General features: G+C 40.6%; 1 protein-coding gene across 2 annotated transcripts; it reads right to left on the bottom strand.

Moving 5' to 3' along the window:
• Positions 1 to 902: 902 nt before the first annotated feature.
• hic1 (hypermethylated in cancer 1) lies at positions 903 to 14,969 on the bottom strand. Of its 2 annotated transcripts, none has more exons than XM_044201829.1 (2): positions 14,787 to 14,969; positions 903 to 10,070 (listed from the first exon to the last, which is right to left on the bottom strand). In XM_044201829.1, exons 1-2 carry the CDS (start codon positions 14,836 to 14,838, stop codon positions 7,849 to 7,851), a joined length of 2,274 nt encoding a protein of 757 aa, XP_044057764.1. In that variant the 5' UTR covers positions 14,839 to 14,969; the 3' UTR covers positions 903 to 7,848. The 2 variants fall into 2 exon arrangements, with proteins under 2 accessions (XP_044057764.1, XP_044057765.1); XM_044201830.1 differs by having other exon boundaries at positions 903 to 10,086; positions 14,787 to 14,932.
• Positions 14,970 to 16,289: the final 1,320 nt, after the last annotated feature.

The raw sequence follows: 16,289 nt of genomic DNA, 5'->3' as shown, positions 1-16,289 counted from the left end.
CAGAGAAAAATGTGCATGCGTTCCAGGTTTAGGAAACAGAATGAGCTGAGACATGTGATGAATGTCATGCTGGTCCTTTTGTTTTCACCTACTGTTCAAACAACATAAAGCGGATGATGTCTTTCATTACACCTGGTGAATATGAGCTCTCTCAGGAAGCACCTCTAGTTCATGAATTCTGATGATTTACAGCACCTGAGAGAAGAAATGCTAATTTGTTTAATGTCAAGAGGTAATTTGTGGCAAGTTGCTTGATTCATATCAGACATCTGGAAGGCACTATGATTTCTTATGTGCTGGTGATAATAAGGTGATTTTCACACAGTGGAAAAGGATGTGAGTGTGAATGTGTGTGTGTGTGTGTGTGCCTGCCTGGCTGCTTTTGCTCCTGCTGACAGAGTAATGGATCTGTTCATTGTTGCATGTGGACTGTGTGTGATGTATGAGATTCATTTGAAATTCTCTGTCTTAAATGAGGCACTCACATGTCTCCATATGGGAGAATATAGACTTGAAGTTGAATGTATTATAGGAAAATCAACAGAAGTTGCTCATTTTTGTGGTCTTCATTGCTGTGAAATGGTCTTGATCGTGGTCTTTTGTCTCATATTTTTCTTTCAATGTGAAACCCATATCATGCACAATAAATGTGTCAAAAACAGAAATGGTTGTTGTACTGGTCTAATACTTTAAGTTTTGGTATGGAAGATTTTGAAATGAGGTAAATCTAGTGTCATTAAATTCAAGAAAATATCAATTTAATCATATAAAAAAAATTGTTTACTGGAATGTTCTTATAATAGAAATGTATATTTATGTATTATGTATAATTATTTGTATTTGAATTGGACATGCAAAAGAATACTAAATAAATTCAATCATTAGACACCTTTTCTTGTAAATCCGTTATGAAATTCACTTTATTGCCAAGTTGATTTTGAGTATAGTAACAAACAAAAAAAACATGACATTTTTCACATTGGCTTTTTTTTTAAATAAAAGCCTTATCAACATGATTTTATCAAGACACCATAATTAAATGAAATTTTTATAAAAACCCACAATTGAAATTTACACAAAAATTAACTATAAAACATTTTGACATGCAATAAATACATTCATTTCACTAAAGCAAAGTAAGATCAATATTGACAATGAAATGCAGAAATGCAAAAATACTGTTTGGTTTAATGTATTGCTTTTAATTGATTTTATGGTATAAACTCATAAAACCACAAAACGAAACACTGGACATTATTTATGTTTCATGGACATCTGCTTCATGCATGCTGAAATAAGACTCACTGAAAAATCTAATTTCCATTGTAAATTTATGATGTATGTATGTAGTCATGTATTTTTTTCCATCTATCCGCAGCGACTACTGTCTGCGTGGCAGTCTGTGTTCCTGCTGAACTTTCTTGTCCGTGAACCACAACCAGTCGGGTGCAACCACCTCAAAACGTCACAGTGTTCTTCATTAGATCATAATCCATCATTTCTACACAGAACCTTTTTCCATAACCAGAATAGATGTTTTGTGTGTGTCTTTATGTACATGTGAGTGAGGACCCTGGGGCTCTGTAACATTTCGGCACAGGTTTTAGTGTGTGTTGGGTGGAAGCTGTCAGTGGAATCACCTTTTCTTTAATAATGGCTTTTTCTACAAGAAGCGACACTCCAAACGGAGCAGGACAGCCTAATTAAATCTGACCTAATCTGGAGCAGCAGTCTGCTGTCCAGCTGTGTGTGTGTGTGTGTATGTGTGTGTCCGCGTGAGAGTGTGTGTGCGTGGGTGAGAGAGAGATATACAATCAAATCTTTTCCCTGTCCAACTTTCACTCTTCCAAATTCCTGCTTGTTTTGTCCTTGCTCTTTGTTTGTCTTTGAATTTAAACTCCTGGAGCAGAAGTTGTACACTGTAAACGAAAAGATTCAAGCCAAAGTCCACTTAGTCTGTCTTGTATGTGTTCAAGGTAGAGACAGAAACAGAGATCCAACCCAAACAGATGGAGGACAACGTGGGCAGCCAGAACCCCCTTCCCTATTCAACTACAAAGAGCCTACTGTGGGTCATGTGCTGATTGGGGGATAATTGTTAGGCCTGGAAATAGGATGACATCTCTGAGGGCATGCTGACATGAACATTAACATTAACAATCCTTGACAATGACCTGCAGCAATCAACACTGAAAAGGCAAAAAAATTCATTTCCTCGCAAGATAATTTCCTAAAAGATGGAAATGAAATAGAGTAAACTCACAGAACGAGGTGGGAAAAAAGAGGTGAGCAGACACACAAAGCAAACAGCTTTTCTTTATTATTTACTTAAAGTTATGACTATCAAGCACAAGCCATTTTTCTCTGTTTCTTTTCCTCTCAGCTCTTCTCTTACTTGTTCTCTCCATCTCAGTGCATGACTTGGCTGGTGCAGCCGAGGCCCGGCTCAATTGTGCAATTTCATACATGTTTACTTTACTGGCATCTTTCTGAGCATATTTTCCCCTGAACATTTCCCCTCACATTATTCTGCATTTCCTCTACAACGATATGCTGTCTTTAATCTCCCTTTGTAAGCCATTTCTTGGCTTGAGGATCAGAATATAATAACGATGTCAGACTTTTTTATTTGGCCCGTCATCTGCTGTATTTTAACACATGCCACAAAGTTCATTTTGGAAATTGATCAGGGCTTAAAGAAAAAGAAAGTAGCTCTTCACATAAACATTTAGACAACTGTCTTCTTCAGCATGAAAAACAGCTGGAAGTAAGTGGATCATGGGAGAGGAGGGAGGCAGCGGGTGCTGTGGGTCAGCGGTTTGTGTTGAGTGTAAGAAGAGAGAAGGGACAGAGAGAGGTGAGGAGGGAAGCTGTGCTTTGAGGTAACAAGGGCGGTGAACAAGTGTGGCCAAGCTCTGCACTGGAGGGAGGAAGAGGAGGAAAGCAAAGGAAGCAAAGTGCCAGAGGAAAGGCAATTGTGGGACTTCTAGGGGATCATAAGAGTAATAAAAAATCACAATACAATGATTTTTCCAGAAAAGTGCAGTTCGGGGAAATAAATCTAAAGCAGCTGCTTGTAATAAAGACTCTTGAAAGTGTCAAGTCTCTCCCTTGTACTTCACCCTGCTACACTGTGGGAAAGGTGCTCAGACATGTAGATGGACAGGTGCACTATGTGGACACATCAGAACACCAACACACTCACACACACACACAGGCATACAAGTTATTGCAGAATCATCAATGCTTATTATACTCAAGGCACATTTGTATGGGTTATCTTAAGAGTCCGTTTTTGGTTTCAACACCAAAATAAGGCTTGATTATTGATAATATTTGGCTCTAGCTTACATTTAAACATGAGTCCTCATAAAATAAAATATGTACACTGGACAATAGTGGCATGTCTGCACTGTGCTCTCATGATTAACCACATAGATAATGGCTTTCATAACAAGGCAAAGTCAAAGTTGGTCAGAAGCTTAGCTCGACAATGCAACCCATGGAAACTACAAAGATTGTCGCTGAGTTTTGTTTTAAGCATCTGCGATGTCTGCTAAGTGCTTCAGTCCTTTTGGAACACATCGTGAAATACAATAAATGTCAAACAGCGGTATGATTGCAGATCAGAACTATTCAGCCTGTCAGAGTCACATAGGTGACCCCAGCCTGCTGCCGCTGGTAGAAAGCTTAAAGGCATACTTTGCATTTTTTTACATTAAACCTAAACCCTTTTTTGGTCTACACAGGGCCACTGGAACTCATCCAGATCATTTTTAGTTCTATATTGTTAGTGTTATAAAAGTTACAGGCCTGGGATGGTTGCCATAACAACATTAGAAAGGAATGAAATGGCCTAAAAAATAAAATAAAATAAAGAGATCAACCCACATCTCAGAGTTGGTGGTTTGTCTTACCGCACTCATTTATATTTGCATTTATTCATTTTAATTATATTAATTAATGTAACTAATAAATTGTTTTAAATGCCCACTTTTATTGCTTTCAAAACATCTTCATCTAAACCACTTTGGTGGCAATGAGAGGTTTTCTGGGTTGGTGTCATATAAATAACATTAACAAAGGCATATGGCATAAAACCCCATGGGGTGAGTGGCTACACCAGTAAATTGAAACAAGACTTGTAATTTCACTAATTGAATCAACCACAGAGCAAAGGAAATACTGCCAGTTTTTAAATTATGATTTACATCACAGGCCCTTCATATTGATCAGCCCTGCTCCAATTTTCAAAAATGTTTTAAATATAGACATAATATGGAGAAAATATTGTAATGAATTCCTGTGACCAAAACGATGCAAAAAAAAATTAAATCCACAACATCCTCAAATTGTAACAAAATGTCTGAATGGCTTAGTCACCGCGCAGCCCTTGAAAGCCCACGATGTCGTATCGCCATGATATTGAGCAGAGGTTTATTCCCAAAGAGCAAAAAGGGGAAGGAAAAGAGAAGATACAGTCTACTTGTTTTCTGAATGGAGAGTTTTAGAAGTACGAACAGGCTTTCATACTGAGACAATGGCTCGCGTCCACCCTGCTGCGTTCTCCCTGCTCGTCTCCCTCCCCATTCTCTGTCTCTCTATCTGCCTCTGAGCAGAAACACACGGCACATCCTGCTCAACACAACACACCAGCCAAAAGTTCACTTCCTGCTCCTCAGCTCTTCTCCTTCACACCAGCCCTATTCCCAGGACATGCATTAACAGCCGTTCATACGCTCAAATAGCATAGGGACATACAAACAGACAAGCAAACGCTTCCCCTGTCTATAGATACACGACTCTCCCCCACTGTCTGTCATACATTATTGCAATTAAGCAAATTTCAAACAGTGCACATCCTACAGAAATGTTCACGCATTATCTTGCTCTTCCCTCCTGCACAGATTTGGAGTGACAGTGGAAACACTTTGTGTTATTTTAATGGTGTAAGGCAGGGAAAAGGAGGAGACAGATTTTCATTTAAACTAGTGAATGTGAGGGAGTGAGGGGACTGAAATTCCCACGACTGACATCCGCCTGTTCCTACATTTTTAAAGTATGCGCATGTTTGTGGACCAAGTTCTTACTGTTAATAATACTGTTGGGTTTTTTTTTTTTTGCTGCAGAGCTAAACAAGAGTCCCAAAACTTGAAGCATCATCCAAAACTAGCTGGCTTCCTGCGTGTTTGTGTGCATGTACGGAATCAGTCTGACTCTAGTCGAAAGTTCACTAACCTCTGGAGAAAAGGGGTCAAACAATATGAGGCTAGTTTTCATATGCGCCCAGCAAAGCCACTGCTCATCTGTTTAGTTAAGTACTAATAATACATCATGTCTTGTGGAGACATTTCAAAACACTACACTTGTCACCTAGACTTAACTGTGTGGTTGAAACCAAAAATCAATGTCACCATGCTCGCTAAAGTGTGGTTAATAAATTCACAAACAGCCAGTCAAGATACTACCAAAATGACTTTGCCTTATAACAATGGAATTGGTCAGACCGACACACGAGCCTCTTTGAGGACAACACAATAGATAATGTATACCGCATAGTAAAAATAAAAAATAAAAAATGTTAATATCACATGTTATTTCTCCACCATAAAACTGTAACAAGAAATGTATAAACACAGAAATAACCACAGGTTTAACACAGGACAACTGCCCTGTTAATAAGAAAATAAAAAAGTGTGTGTGAGTGTGTGCGTGTGTGTCTGTGTGAGTGTGTGTGTTGACATTGTTACTCGAAGGTTTAGTAAAGCTTAGCGTCCCCATGCTGGGTTCAGTCCTGAGGTAAGCACCAGTTTCACGTGCGCTGCTTTCAATTAAAATCAAAATAAAGAAAAGTAAGTGACAGAAGACAACATGTTTGATATGATCATATGCTACAGAGAAGAAGCCCTTAAATTATTGTTACATTTAAAAAAAAACAATCCCAAAATTCAGGCACATTGTCTCTGTTTTTTTTTTAAGCCTTTAAGATTCACTACGTCTATCACAGTGTATTTATGGCTTTAGTCTTCACATTCACCCACTGAGGTTGGCATTGGCACTATAGTGGTCAGACATTTCTAATCTGAATCAAGGACCAGTAAAAGTGGAAAAAAAGGAAAAGGCCAGCATATTTTTTGAAATAAACACTGAAAGACAAAAATGTGCCATCTACCCGCAACCTTTAAGTGCTCTTGTGTTTTGCTAGAGGAATTGCTGGTCAGCCAACACAGAAATATGTCATTCTTTGTTTCCGTGTTTGATACCAGCGGGGAAGGGAGGCGAGGCCAGAAGACATTTGCTAGGCTCGGATATGATGTTAATAAGTGGATCAGAGGGGTAAGATGGCAGGCATGAAATGGGACATCATGCCGGCAAGCAGTGCGAATTGTCCAAGAGAAAGTGAGATTTCACAGGGATTACTGAGGCACAGCAGCTGGAGTGTGCTGTTTACCCGCCTGGCTTCCAGGGAAGACCCACAAACCCCTTCTTATGTTCATATCACGGACAGATTAGCACCTCGCTATGTGTGTGTGGAGGGAGGGGTGTATATGCGTGTGGTGTGTGGAACGCTTTTAAGGCAAAGGGCTGAGTACAGCACTCATTTAGTCCTGTCAACAGTAGCAGGGCTCCCAGACAACAGACAACAGGGGAGGGAGGTCAAATGAGAGGTCAGACAGTGGAGCGGCAACATGGCCACGACATGATAAATCATCACACTGCTTTGAATGGAGCAATTTCTCTTGACAGTAAATGACAGATTTCTGTGACATTAATTCTGACCTGGTCCCTGCCTCTCTGCCTGCTCGGCTGCATCCACAATTGTAAATATTATACAATGTCAGAGGCAACACCCATGCTTCGTCTACGCCATGAGATGAAGCTACACTCATCATGAACAGGAATTAGTGTGTCATCAGTTGGGTATGTGCAATCATGTTCCAGTTATGAGATCACAGGGCTGTGCTTACTGCATCTAATAACTGAAAGCTAAATGATGTTGGTCAAAATGCAAAGGACGTTTTAGGTCAAGAAAGGTTACACGCTGACTGTAAGGCTGATTAAGCTACCATTACTGTCAAATAGTATGAGCCTTTATCTGCTCAAATATGCAGAGGAGTGGGTTACTTTAAAAAATGTGGAGAAAATAATGCAGAGGAGACTTTACCAAAATGATGAAGCAACTGCTCTTATCGTTCAGTCATTTCCTTGCAACTTGGAAAGCAGGAGCATGATTTGGAGAAGCTGGAAAGTGAGATACATAAATTGTCCAGTACCCCAAAAACACAAAAAAAAATCCTCCCATTACTTTACAGTCCAGAAGAGTTGGCGTATTTATTTGGTAAAAGTTCCGCTCAGGTCTGGATCGAAACCCTGAATCTTGTCCTTATGTGCTTTTTCATGTTTTGTACGCAACCTTTTGTACACAGGTTTAGGGTCAGATTGCCACGTTTTCCTTGCAACAGTTTGTCTTTGGATTTCACCATAATACAAAAATAAATAAACAATTTCATTTTGGTTTTCAATTTGTCACTTTGGCTCAATGGCTGTAGTTTTTCAAATGTTTGTTTGTATACACTGTACATAAATACTGCACTTCTTTGAGTGAGTGTCCCTTGGTCACGGAATGGCACAGAGCTCCTTTATGAAGGAGGACTTTAAGATACATTAGATGCATAGAAAGGCACTTACAGTCTACACATTTTGGTGTGCATCAGCAGACCAATTCCTTTTGGCCTGAGTCTGAGGTGCAGAGGAGATATTGAGTTGAGGTGAATGGCTTTTGAATACTGCAAGTTGTGTGTGCACACAGACCTAGTGGTGATTGCCATTTATACAGGTCATGTGGTCTTAGCTGGGTGAATAGCGGTCAATGGTGCGGGCTTCAGAGAGGGCCTGTGGGGGAGGGGGGAGGGGTTGGCCCAGGACATCCATCTTGTCGTGGGTGAGGCCCAGGTGCTCCGAGGCCAGTTTGGACAGTGGGTAGAGGCTTTCCATGGCCTTTGCATCAGCTACCAGTTGCTGTTGGGCTTGGATGAGAAGCTCATTGGCCTTCTCTTGCTTCAGCCCCAGATGCTCTGCTGCGTATTTACTCAGAGGATAGATGCCCTCTGCAAAGTCTAGCTTCAGTTTCCCATCTGAGGTCAGGCCCCCGGCAGTCCCTCCACTGCTGTGCATCTTCATGTGGCTGATGAGGTTGCGCTGCTGGGCGAACTTTCCCCCGCACACCTGACATTCATAGGGCTTCTCCCCTGAGTGGATGCGCATGTGCTCAGTGAGGCGATACTGGCGGGTGAAGCGCATTCCACAGGAGTCACAGGCAAAAGGTTTAAGGCCCAGGTGGCTACGCATGTGGCGTGTCATGGTGCCACGCTGCGTGAACTTCTTGCCACAGATGCTGCAGGGGTAAGGCCGGGTCAGCCAGTGGGTCTTCTCATGCTGGCGCAAAGTGGCTGGATCTTTGTAGGACTTCTCGCAGGAGGAACAACGGTAGGGCCGCATCATCTCCCCAATGCCCCCTGAACTCAGCCCCTGGCCGGACTTGGTCTCCAGATGGGACAGACTGTTTAAACTGTTGCTGCTGTTCAAGCTCCCATAACCGTTTGTATTACTGCTCATGTTTTTGGTGCTGCTGTTATTGCTGTTTCCCATCTCCCCACCAGAGTTGCCGTACAACTCTTCTTCTGTGTGTGTCTCCACATGTGCATTGAGCTGCTCTGAGCTCGGGAAGCCTTTGTCACAGGGAATGCAGACATACAGATTGTCCCCGAAGCTCTCTGGCTCATACGGCATGTGGAACCTCCCCATCGGTCCAGAAGGGGACGGGCGGCCTTCACTACTGCCTGTCTCCTCTGTGCCTGACCCACTCTTGTCGTCTGCTCCTTCACTCTCCTCCCCAGCCTTGTGGTGGTTATGATGCTGGTCTCCATTTTCACCCCCTTCCTCTTCATCCTCATCTTCATCTTCATCTTCAGCTGTGTATGGCTCATGTTTCACCCAGCGATAGATGTTGCCCATTTCTCTGCCTCCCTCTCCACCTTCTGTGGGGGTGTCAGGGCTGAGGGGGCATGGGTAACGATCTGTGCCCTGGGAGCCTGAGCGATGCAGGTGGGGGAGGTGTGGGCCAAGAGGCTGGTTGAGATGGGGGAAAGGTGGAGGAGTGAGGGAGCTTGCCTGGTCGGTCGACTCCATTTTTTCAGAGGGGAAGGCCCTTCCATTCGTGCCCTGCATGGGACTGGTGTGGCCGCTCAAAGTCCCGTCTCGCTCCTCATCATTGTGAGTGTTTGCCAGATGGGAGTGAGAGGGTGTGTGCTGAGACTGGGAGTTTGGGCTTTTCTTGGAGAGATCAAGGCCGTAGTTGGGGGAGCAGTTCCTCTCAGCGTGGGCTGAACGCCCAAGCTGGGCAGGCAGAGCTGACTGCAGGGATGGAAACACCTGAGAGCCCTGGGTGGAGGTGGGAGCATACAGCTCCCCAGCATGAAGGGCTAGTCGATGGGGAACTAGCTCCTCTAGTGGTGGTGCCCGGGTTGCATGGCTATTCAAAATTCCTCCAGGAGGGCAGGACTGAATGACAGGAGTAGAAACCCTATACCTTCCACCACTCGCTAGACCCATACTATTGGGCCCCATCTTTGGGTAGGGCAGAAATGCAGGACCTGGGCGGGGAGGGTACTTGCCATTTCTTTTCAGCTTTTTTTTGCACAAAGCCACTAAGTCGAGCAGCTGAAGGTAGCTGGCTGCTGCCAAGACAGCCCCTAGATTGGGTTCAGTGGGAGAAGCGGGGTCTCCCTCACTAAGACGGCCTGTGTAGATGTAGTCCAGAATGACCCTGAAGACCCCCGGACTCACCATCTCGTGGTCGAGGTTGATGAGATTGTCATGGACCACCAAAGATTTCAAGTAGAGGCTGCTGGCAGCCAGAATGTTCTTGTGAGCTCTGAAGAGGGCGTTCTGCACCACAATGATAACATCACACAGGAAGCCCTTGGTTCGCTGGCTGTTGAGCTGCAGGAGGAGATCCCTAGCATGACTTGGAACTTCCATGGCATCCAGCATTGTCTTCAGTCCGCCACCTGAAACAACAGATATCTGTAAAACGTCATGCGGCAGTGAGCATTTCCATATACAAAAACACAATTAATGAGTCATTTTCTGCACCACAAGAATGATTATTGATGCAGTTTATAAAAGTAATCTATGAAAAGTTAGGATTTACACATCAGACTATATTAAAATATATTTGAGAGGTTTGAGTGCCAAAATGTTTGATTGCCAACATAAAAGTAGAATGTCTTTAAAGAAAAGAGTAATATGGAAACAAAAATAACCTTTGCATATGGATACATTTATGAGGATTAATAGACAGTAGATTAATTCATTAATAACAGAATTTATTTTGAAACACAACACATGACTTAATTTAATGCATTTTTATGCAAACTCATAATTACAGTTTTATTATTTGATTTTGTTGCCATCTTTACTAATTAATTTGTAAATCATGTCTTAAATATTTAAATAATCATATTTAAATCATAGATATCACTCAATGGCACATGTACAGAGTGCAGAACTTATGTGTGGGAAGTGCACTTAAAGGCCACTCAGTAAAAGTGAACTTTTGCTAAAGGTGAGCAGTTGCAATGGTTTTCTCATTATCAGAAATTCATGAATACGCATTCACTTCCTCTGCAGCGAGCAAAAAGAGAGGAAACAACAAAATTCAGAGAACCGCAGATATACATTTTGTAACTGCTGGCTTCCCGATAAAGTATTCCAGAAGTGGTGTGCAGAGTTTTAAACAAAGCAAGGGATGAATGTTTCACAAGTATGATGAACAGCAGGTTTAAACCTGTGGGGGTGGGGTGGGGGGTGTTGCACATCCAAAAAAAGATAGGTGTTTCGGCTCCCCTTTCTGTCCAGTCATATAAGGAACACTGAGCGCACGGGATGTAAATCAGCATTACATGGTTTAATACTTTTCACTGAGATGAGCTCCTGGGATCTAATGCACACACACACACATACGCGCACACACATTCATACACGCTCAAATATCAACACTAATTGTTCAAGCCTAAAATAAACTATATCAGCTGCATGCATGAAACACCATGTATTGTTCAACCAGTGGCATCTGAGGATAGTTTACTTATTAGATTAAATGTCTCAAACTGTCCCTATGGGCTTAGTTTCACTGATGGGAAACAAGCAACTAAATAAATATCATGTCATCTGTCTGATCATGGTCTTCCTGACACCAGCTCATTCACTTCTTGTTTATTTCATTCAGTGTACACGATCAGCACAAGAATGAAGGACGTATGAATCTAAATTTAAAAAACCTTGACAAATTAGTTACTAAGGAATTCTGGGGAATCCTGAATCGTGTCTAGTTTCTTCTCTTACAATGCACCGTTGCTAAGGCTGTGTATTCCTAAAAATCAAGGTCACTCCTTAGTACAATTTTAGTGGTGTATTTTTGTGAATGCATGTTTAGCATCAGGCCTATAACATCAGAAGGAAATTTGAAAGGGAAAGGCAAAATGAAATGTCAAAATAAGTATGACGTCCAGCTTGTGATCATGCGGAGAAAAGTCATCAATATGAAAGAAAATATATCTTTTAAATACAATAATTTTCATTAAAAGTATTCTTCTTTTTTTTTTAAAGGTGCTGTCCTCATATCTACACGTATGACTTTTATGCTATTTATTACTTATTATCTGGTCATAAATATCAACAAAAAAAAGAAAGACTACAAATAAAAAGGCGGGTATGGCAGGTTTAGGTGGGTTTATGTTCCATCATGTCCCCAGTTGTCATCTCAAGTGTTTCCACTTCTGGTTTCTGTCTGGCTTTGATTACTCAACAGTCATATTTTACTATAAATTTTAACATCGGTCAGATCAAACATGTTTAGAAATGAGTTTGATATGAGGAATAGGCCAAGTACTTTCCACAACTTGCTGAACTTTTGCAGTCTTCATTGCAATAAAGGGCTTTCAGCTTACTGTTGCTGTTACTGGTTACTGTGCGTAGCATGGAGACACGTTGTGTATTCACACACACACAATCGGTACATTCTCATCTGTATAAGATCTACAGCGCCGTTTTATGCAGCACAGTTCAATTGCATCACAAAGCATGACTAAACTATGCCTTCTTTACAGCAGGACATTTAAACCCACATTTAATATATTCTTGCAAATTTTATAAAATCTTTTGTGATACAAGAAAAAAAAATCTCATGCACAAAGCAACATGCACCTGCAATGTGCTGTGCATACAACTAATTATTTTGGGTAATGTCTTCTGGTAATGACATTCAAAGTGGCTGAGGGTTTCCCATCAAAACAATAAGGTTCTCTTTTCACTCGCTGTGATCAGAATGAGTCTTTTGAGAGGCTACAGTACAACTTTCCTCTTAAAATATCTGAGCTCGCTGTTTGATGTAACCTACTGACAAAAAGAGAAAGACTACAGTAAAACATTTTCACTGTTTTATGAAACGCTTGATCTGGAGGGCATGTGTAAGCTCACTGCATCCTGTTAGGTAGCCATCTATGATTGCAAAGATATTTTAGTCAGATAATTCATCTTAAAGCAAGCCTGCTACATATAATGTTCTTGTAAACACATTCAAAGCCTGCACTACAGTTTGTTTTGTTGGTTTGTTATGTTAAAGAGATTCAATTAAATCATTTTACAGTACAGTCGCCTGAGAGAAGGTTACACAAGTCCCTCTGGGATGCATGGCTGTTTTCATCTGATAGTCTTCTTTTTAACTACCCGTCAACATGCTGAGGAAGCTTAGATGATGTTGATGTAGTTAATGGTGATGGCATTCAGTTTACTTGCATTAGATTAATATTCATTGCCCCTGTGTTTTGTCTGTTTTGTCACTTTTGTGGTTTGGGGTGAAGCAGGAGACTAAACACAGCAGACATCTGCTTAAAACTACATGTTGACATTTTATTTTCTTTCATTTCAATTTGCTGCCCATGCTCATGTCTCCTTGTTTATTTTAGAACCCATTTGACCACTTCATATTTAGTCCATGTTCAATTTATGAGGCAACACTGCAGTACAAGGTGAGTGTAAACTTGCAAGAAGATATTTTACTGTAGTTTCATATTACTTTAATCCAAATAATGATATTTTGTTGTCCTTTTTGTGACTCACAAGAGGCATATACAGGCTGGCGAAGCTTAACATGCATTAAATGAGTTTTACATTAAAGACAGAACAACTGCATCCTGAAGCGCAGATCGAGTAGTAGCACTCATGATAGGTGAATACGTTCAGTTTCAGTCAGGTCAGCAAACATCATGGAGTGTCAGTTTCCTGTTTGATTGCTGTAATCGCGAATCTAAAAATCAGCCCACACGTATCAAATACTCACGGGAGTATGAGATTAACACGGTTTCTTCATCTTGATAGGAACCTAATTAACAGAGTTGATTTAAACAGGAGACCAAGTATAAGCATATTAATATGATATTGTAATAATTAACACTTATATTTAAGAATTAACAGGGTATGTTGTCACTGTATGGATTATAATCATTTAATATCGTACAGGTTTTACAGCAGAATATTCCATTTTATTTGAATCATGTATTTCTAATTTCTTCTCCTAAACTCTGATGATCGTTAGACGATACATTTATTTGAAAATTAAATAAAATTTACTGTATGTAAGTTTTATTTGCCTGTGTCACGGTTTATCAAAGAGCAAGATTTGAAGTATCTGAGTATCTTCACGTCGCGTTTTGCAAGCAAAGCATCAAGTTGTCTGCTGACTCCGAGAGGACCTGTCCTCGCTGCGTCTCTAATCTGTTTTACTCCGCTCTTCACATATTGTCCAGTAAACCGAATCACGAGTGAATCCATCTCTCTGAGCTGCAGCCTTTAAACCTTCACCTTATCTCCGCCAAAGAAGCCCTAAATCACCTCCAGAAACAGACTGTTTTCAGCTCATTGTACTTTAAGGTGTATCAGACAGCTGTTTCTTCTTCAGAGCTGTCAACAGCACTGAGAAGCATCTCTTTCATACATGTGTATAAAATCTCGGCTTTTATAAAATGAACCAGAAATCCATGCACTAAAAATCCTCCCCCCAATATATTCCTATAAAATTCTTTAGTGTTTCTGAGTTCGCCTGAGCTCAGTTCTGGCATTATTACACACAGTGACAGGCCTATTTTATAATGTCCAATAGGAGCATTATGATTTTGCTGCAGCGTCCTTCTTAATTTTATTACAAGATTACTGAAGAAGCTGGAGTTCCCTTTTAACAGAGGTCGATGTTCCTTTTAACTTTTACATTACATCTGAGTTCAAAAAACTTTTTTTTTAAATAATTAAACTCGAAGAAAAGATCATTTTGGAGAGTGCAACAGACTTGTCTTGTTTTGTACTCGGAACTTTTTAGATCAAATTCTCCATTAGGACTACATCAGACTGACCCTGAATAATTTTACAAATAAACTGATTGGTCTATATACAATTAATTAGCTGGGGGGAAAAGATGTTTTCAACCGACTCGTTTTAAGTGCGGAATAAAAGAAGAAGCGGATACTTTCTTTTCGATATCAAAATAGGATTAATACTGGAATAAAAACGATGTCCTATATAAAATACGTTCTGCTAATATTTCAAAGACTGAATAAAAAACACATTTCCTTTCTGACAGTATATACTGTACAGTTTAATAAATAAAAACCTAAATGTCACCCTTCCCCAGTTCTTGTTTGGATGCCTGTGTGCAGCATGTCAGCTCTTACCTGCATGCCCGATGTCTTCTGCCATCCGATCTAAGTCTCCTTTAATGATCATCTCAGCAGTCTCTAGGAGTCATATCTGACGTTTCAGCTTTGAACTGCCAGCCTCCAAAAAACCATGCCAGTTTTCCGAGCGTGTCTGCCAGCTCTTTTTTTATGATTATTAATTGATATGAATTTCTTGTCGCTCCTTAGGTCCGTCCTCCCACCCACTTTCCTCCCTCTCCCTCGTTTCTCTGTGTCTCTCTGCCCCTCCTCTACCCTCCTTCTCACCCCCTCCTATAAAAAAAATACGTGCTTAGACCAGCATCAGTTTCCTCCTATTTTTTTTTCTAGTAATTTCCTTAGCTATTTTTGAGTTGGAGCAATAACGCGCACCGGGATGATAATGGAGCCTCTATGCGCCTTAAGTGTTTTAGCGCCCCGTGTGATGTCAGTCTATAATAAAAATAAAAGGTAAAATCGAGGGCAGGAACTTCAGTTGACCCCGACTTGAACTTCTCAACACATCGTCTTAAAGAGACAAGCAGCTATTGTATACAGACGTAGCCTATATAGCCCACTCGATGTTGCATAGGGCCTATTTGTGATCAGGCACTTAAACTTTGGAGAGGAGTTTAATGATGGAAATAACTGATTACATCAATCGTTGCTAAAGATTTTCACGTCAAGGACCTTCAAGAAATTAGACCCCCCACCCCCTCAAACACCACCATCTTCCTTTTATTTTGTCCCTGAGGCCAAAATTAAATCTAATTCACTCACAAGTCGTGTTTGCTTCTTGTGCAAGTTAGTAAATAAATGTACAACTGTAGGTATTCTGTAATTGCAAACTTTTTAATTAAGCAAAATCAATAAAACTGTTAAATTAGATTGTCTTTTACCTTCCCTGCATACCTCAAATTTGGAGCCTTAATGGGCCCCCTGGCGTCACTTAAAGAGCACAATTAGCTAAGTGGAAATTAAAAAGAACCACTTTAACACTTTAAAGCACATCTCTCTCTCTGTCTCTCAGGTAAAACACCTGCTGTGGACATGGACACTGAAGTGGACAGCATTGTAAATGGGCAGATAAATGTCCCCTGAAAACTGGCATCATAAGGACATTAGGACCTATTTTTATCAGTGCAGATGTTTAAATAACGTGCCTACCTACTTAAAACCTTGTCAATTTTGGCCCCACAATGGATTGATGTCAAAATATTCTTATAGGCATTAATGTATGTATATAACATAGAGCCCGCAATGGACACCTTTTCCCTTCAGTAGATGTATGCAGTCATCCCATTCAATACCAAAATGAATTATTAAAAAAATATATTTTATGTGGCTTTTATAAATTGCAAGTTTATTTCTTGGCCTACTTTACGCCAACAGCGTATGCTGAAAATCCTCTCAAGAAGACCTCCAGTGTCTTGGATGATTTAATTATGCGTATATCAACATTAAAAATGGAAACATAAAAATTACAGCCGAAGTTACTGTATATCAGATATGATTTAGGCC

Source organism: Siniperca chuatsi, linkage group LG7 (genome assembly GCF_020085105.1).
Source record: "Siniperca chuatsi isolate FFG_IHB_CAS linkage group LG7, ASM2008510v1, whole genome shotgun sequence".
Lineage (NCBI taxonomy): Eukaryota > Metazoa > Chordata > Actinopteri > Centrarchiformes > Sinipercidae > Siniperca > Siniperca chuatsi.
Note: the sequence above shows the minus strand (reverse complement) of the source record. Positions and strands in the feature narration are given on the sequence as shown.

Excerpts from the sequence above, each read along its gene's own strand:
- hic1 (XM_044201829.1), bottom strand. The coding sequence starts at position 14,838 with ATGATCATTAAAGGAGACTTAGATCGGATGGCAGAAGACATCGGGCAT. Across the intron at positions 10,071-14,786 it reads AGAAGACATCGGGCATGCAG|GTGGCGGACTGAAGACAATG; the intron begins GTAAGAGCTGAC and ends CTGTTGTTTCAG.